The sequence below is a fragment of the Propithecus coquereli genome, unplaced genomic scaffold (assembly GCF_000956105.1).
Source record: "Propithecus coquereli isolate 6110/MARCELLA unplaced genomic scaffold, Pcoq_1.0 Scaffold248, whole genome shotgun sequence".
Classification (NCBI taxonomy): Eukaryota; Metazoa; Chordata; class Mammalia; order Primates; family Indriidae; genus Propithecus; species Propithecus coquereli.
In genome coordinates this window covers 1361357-1362821 of record NW_012148041.1, presented here as the reverse complement: position 1 = coordinate 1362821, position 1465 = coordinate 1361357, and the positions used below count along the sequence as shown (strand labels likewise).

Sequence of the window (1465 nt, the reverse complement as noted above, 5' to 3'; positions counted from 1 at the left end):
CTGTGTATTTTAATTAGCTTTGCTAGTTATATGCATTTGAGATTGTATTATATTTTTTAACAAGAGAAATCCTCACAAAATGGACACATGGCTTAAAAGGATGCCCACAAAGAAACCGAAGACTGACGATAATACCAACAATAGAAGGGCAACCAAATAAGAAAATAGTAGACCCCACACTTCTGCACCTAGTAGGAATTGTCAGCCACATAAAAAGATACCAAAAAAAGTTCAATGTCATCCAAAGCTAGAAATTCTCAAGAACATTAAAATATGAATTCACAGTCACCATCCTTATGGAAAGTGATCTTGCCTTAAAGTGATCATTATGCTTTGGAGAGTTGATAGCATAAAGCCACTACAATGAGCTGTTTATTCCATCATTTATCACACTTTAAATATCTATTTTCGTTTACTTTAGTATTTTAACACATGTGTACACTTTACATACATGTCCGGCTTTTTTAGAGATGGAAATATGTGATTAAAATTGATCTGACTCTGCTTATAACTACTGCACTTATTGGCGCCTAAGAGAAGGCATGTCTTAAGTCTTCGTATTCTCAGTGTCCCGCACTGCCCCGCACACAGCAGGTGATCGATGAAGAGTGCCCCTCCTCATAGGGTGCGCGGCAGGGCCCCCTCGCCGAGCGGAATTACTAGACCTGTTCATGACAGAGGGTAGGCAGCGACAGCCCCTGCCTTCCGTGACGCTGAGGGCCCGCGAGCGGAGGACTTACAGCTCCAGGCGGCCGTCGGGCCCCTGCACGACCGGCTCCTCCCGGCACAGCGTCTCGAGGAAGCGGCCCCAGCAGAAGGGCTCCCCGCCGCGGCTGCCCAGCGCCCGCAGCACCCCGAGGCCGCGCCGCGCCCCCTCGGGCCCCGCCTGCAGCGCCCGCAGCAGGAGCCGGGCGGGGACCTCCAGCTGCGCCCAGGGCGCGGGCCCCGCGCCCTCAGCCCCCGGCGGCGCCGCGTCCGGGGTCGCCATGCCGCGCACGGTGCCGCTCCTTCCCTCACTCTGGTTTGGGGCCTCAGCTAGAAGGCTGGGGGAAGCGGAGGACCTCAGCGATGTCCTCGACGCGGCAGGGCTCTCGGGGTGCTCCGGCGCCCGCCACAAGCCCTCCCCAGAGCTTGGAGAGGCTCGAGAGCCTGACAGCCGGGACCCGGAGTCGCTCGCGCGCGCGGTAGCAAAAGGAAGCCGGCGGAGCGGCTGGGGGGGTGGGGCCAGAACGAGAGGCGGGGCGCGAGGGCAGGCCGGAAGGGGCGGGGCCAGGAACGACTTGCCCGAGAGCAGGGAGCCGGGCCAAGGCCGAGGGCGTGTCCGCCGACGGGGCGGGGCCAAAACGAAAGGATTCGTGTGTGGGCGGGGTCAGAGCAGAGCGCCTGGAGCGGGGCGGGGCTTGATGAAGGGGCGGGTTCTCCGCTGCTGACCCTCAGCTTCTGCCCTCGTCTGGCACTCCCCGAA

General features: G+C 58.2%; 1 protein-coding gene across 1 annotated transcript in view; it reads right to left on the bottom strand.

Annotated features, from left to right (window-relative positions):
* Window positions 1–988, bottom strand: part of FANCE (Fanconi anemia, complementation group E) — a 15447-nt gene extending 14459 nt beyond the window's left edge. The window contains exon 1 of the mRNA XM_012646570.1: window positions 887–988. Within this exon, the coding sequence (XP_012502024.1) occupies window positions 887–988 (102 nt within the window). The remainder of the gene's footprint in view (window positions 1–886) is intronic.
* Between the last annotated feature and the right edge of the window lie 477 nt (window positions 989–1465).